Genomic DNA, 3,199 nt, shown 5'->3' with positions numbered 1-3,199 from the left:
CGAGGTTCTTGGTTGTAGTTGTATTTTTCTTTCCCCAACTCTGAGAAGCCACACTGTGGACTCATAAATCTGATTTAAAACCCCACCCTAACGCCTCCCAGCTGTGCGACACTGGGTGTATCATTCCCCTTCTCTGATCTTCAATGATTTCATCTGGAAAAGAAGGAGGACAAATCCTACCGGATGGGCTCAGAAAATACCGAAGACCGCCTCTGCTTCACGGAACAAGCATTCATTCCATTGGCTTTTTGATCGTGGGTCTCTGATGTCCTCAGAGTTTACACACATTGAGGCACTGGAATTGTCAATCAGAAGCTAATAATGGTGATTAATATTTATCGGCACGTCTCATATGCCAGGTCCAGTTCGTGGACAAGTGCAGTGAACACTCTCATCCACGCTGGGCTGGAGGTACAGATCAGGAAACTGACAAGACAAGGGGATGTCACTGGCTCTGGGTCCTGTTGCATGTAATTGATCTGCTGTCCATTTCCGCCCGTAGCGGACACTGTTGGTGGCTGGCCCAGGTCCCCTCTGATTCCTCTTACCAAGTCTGTTCGTCCAGCCCCGGCTACTGTGTGCTGTGTACATTAATCGTGCCTTTTCTTCCCCTCGTATCCATGGTACATAGACATCCGGGGCTTTGCTGACATTGAAGGGATTGTCCCTCCCAGGACTAGCCAATCCCTAGAGGTAATAAAGAACTCACCTGAGTGTGCCTTTCACATGCAAACCGACCAATCCAGAGCCCAGACTCCCAACCACTTCCTTTTCCAAGCTTTTATACTCCAGACCACTTTTCCTCCGCTTGATCACCCCAGAGCCACGTTCCAGAAAACTAGGGACTCCAGAGCCTGCCGAAACTATTCAAACTAGCCAACCCGAAGCCAGCTTAACCTGCCTCATCTGTTCCTTCCTGAGGCGACCACAATACCCTCGCCCAGGACTCCCCTCTCTCCTGCCTCCCGGCTGACCCTGGGCTTCCCCATGTGGCTCTCCATGGCTACATGGCATGGATCTGTGAGAATAACAAACTATCTTTTAAATGGCAAGCACCTGCTCATCTGTCGATCTCACCGTACCTGAATGATAATAAAACCTACATTTTAAAACACTTCGCTCCCAACGAATTACCTTGTGACCTTCTTCCCAGGACTGCCCTTGGGGTCAAAGTGACTGAGAGTTTGTGCCCCGGCCCCATCTTATGACCCATGGCCCATGACAGACTAGAGGGGTGTAGTAGCTAGTCCTCAAATATGGCCCCCAATGACCATGGCCCCCGATATTCACACATTTGTGTAGCCCCCTCCTGTATTCAGCCTGGGTGCCCTAACTTGCATTAACCAATGTGGTGGCAGTGACATTGCGCCAGTTCCAAGCTTAGTCTTTAAGAGACTGGCAGCTTCTGCTTCTTCCCCTAGGGACGCTCACTTGCAGTAGCCCTGAGCTACCACATAAGGAGTCCGTCACCTTGCCGGAGAGACCACATGAAGAGGGAGAGCAATGAGTCTATACAGAGAACAGGAGAAGTCCAGGTGGGTCCTGTTGGGTCCAGACACGTCTGAGTTTGCCATCTTGGATGCTGCAGCCCTATGACGACCACGGCCCCGTTTGACATTGTGTGGTACTGAAGAACCGCCTTGCTGAGCCCAGTCGACCGTGGACTGGTGAGCGATCACAGGTAGTTACTATTTGAAGACTCTAAGTTTTGGGGGGCTTTGTTATTCAGCGATAAAAACCCAAACAGGGTTCTCCCTTTGCCTCAGAGGCTAAGCTCCCTCCGCCTCAAGGTGAGAAAGACTCTGTAACTTAATTTACCCTGAGGGTTCGGGCCGAGGCTGGGACTTCACCTGACGTCACACGCCTATCGGTCTTCTTCTTCTTCGCTCCCGTTTTCTCCACTCCTTTTTGGTTTCTCCTGGGAGCATCTCTTTAACAAATCACGGACACACGAGTCTTGTCTCAGGCCCCTGCTTCCGAGAGAATCTGACCTCAGACACGTGCTTCTGATTTTCTCATCTCCAGCCAGAAGGCAAGCGTCTGGCTCCCGATTCTCCCTCCCGTCTTCCCTGCCCCTCTCTTGCATCCAAAAAAAAAAAAAAGACCACCTTCCACACACGCCAGCGGCAGGCAGCCACGTGGTCAGTGGGATGAAGGAAGAAGACATCCAAGAGGTCTCTGAAGGAAGCAGCAAGCAGCGTGTTTGTCATGGCAAGCAGCAAATGAAACCTCCCGCCCCCAATCACACAACCGTGGAGGGAGACTATGGCCTTCAGGCGGGCAAAAGGCAGGCAGCTGGCATGTCAGCAGTGGGTCAGGGGTGGGGTGGAGACGAGGGTTGTTTCTGACGCCGCTGGTTGTTCCAACCCCTCCCTCAGGGGGTCTGTCTCTGTGACCTCCCCATGCCCATCAGTTCTCAGTCCCTGGAAAGCCCAGAATCCATCACCACGGATCCTCCAGCAGGTCCCACAGCCTGGTGCCACTGGAGTCAGATATGTCAGCGGAGAAGATGCTGGGGGCCGGGGGGCCGCAGCCCAGCGGGGGACCCCCACTCAGAGCCTCCAGCCAGTCCAAGGAGTCCATGGGAGAGGGGGACGGGGAGTTCGTAGGGGACGGAAGCGAGGACGAGAAGACAGATGAGAGGCCTTCGGAGTCGGGGGAGGGGGACAGCACGTCGAAGGAGCCGGGGAAGTCCAGGGGCATGGGAGGCACTGTGTCTGCGGGGGAAGAAATGGAGTGTGAGCTTAGGAAGGTGGGGACCCGACCCCGGCTCTCTAGGTGTTCCCCCTTTCCAGGAGTCCTGAACCTCAGCCTCCTGTAGCCCCACGCCACTCGAGGAGTTCAGCTCTTACCGTCGGGCTCCACCTGTCCCGTCAAGATGTCATCGATGCTCCGGTTCGGAAGCAGCTGCGTGAGGGCAGAAGCGGAGTGAATCTGGGACTCGGCCCCGGGCCCGGACGCGACACCACCGGCCCGCGCCCTCTCACCTGCGCCCGCCGGATCGCTTCCTGCAGCTCCTCTTCCAAGGTCAAGGTCACTGAGGCTGGTGCCGAGGAAGGGCTCAACGCTGGAGCCGCAGTGGGACAGGGAGCCGCCGGTGCCGTCGCGAGGGTCTCCACGGCACATGGAGGCGGCTTGGCCTGGAACCCCGAAGAGGGTCTTCTATACTGGGGGCCCCCGCACCCCGACCCGCGCGCGA

The 3,199-nt window shown here is 55.5% G+C and overlaps 1 protein-coding gene across 1 annotated transcript in view; it reads right to left on the bottom strand.

The window, feature by feature from the left end:
- Positions 1 to 2,177: 2,177 nt before the first annotated feature.
- The window catches only part of MAMSTR (MEF2 activating motif and SAP domain containing transcriptional regulator), a 3,367-nt gene continuing 2,345 nt past the window's right edge, over positions 2,178 to 3,199 (bottom strand). Inside the window, exons 5-7 of the mRNA XM_015592079.2 lie at positions 2,988 to 3,167; positions 2,853 to 2,907; positions 2,178 to 2,717 (exon numbers count right to left, since the gene is read on the bottom strand). Of these exons, the coding sequence (XP_015447565.1) occupies positions 2,443 to 2,717; positions 2,853 to 2,907; positions 2,988 to 3,167 (510 nt within the window). The 3' untranslated portion in view covers positions 2,178 to 2,442. The remainder of the gene's footprint in view (positions 2,718 to 2,852; positions 2,908 to 2,987; positions 3,168 to 3,199) is intronic.

This window comes from Pteropus alecto, unplaced genomic scaffold (genome assembly GCF_000325575.1).
Source record: "Pteropus alecto unplaced genomic scaffold, ASM32557v1 scaffold41, whole genome shotgun sequence".
NCBI lineage: Eukaryota > Metazoa > Chordata > Mammalia > Chiroptera > Pteropodidae > Pteropus > Pteropus alecto.
The sequence above is the reverse complement of the archived record's forward strand: the minus strand, read 5'-3'. Positions and strand labels throughout refer to the sequence as shown.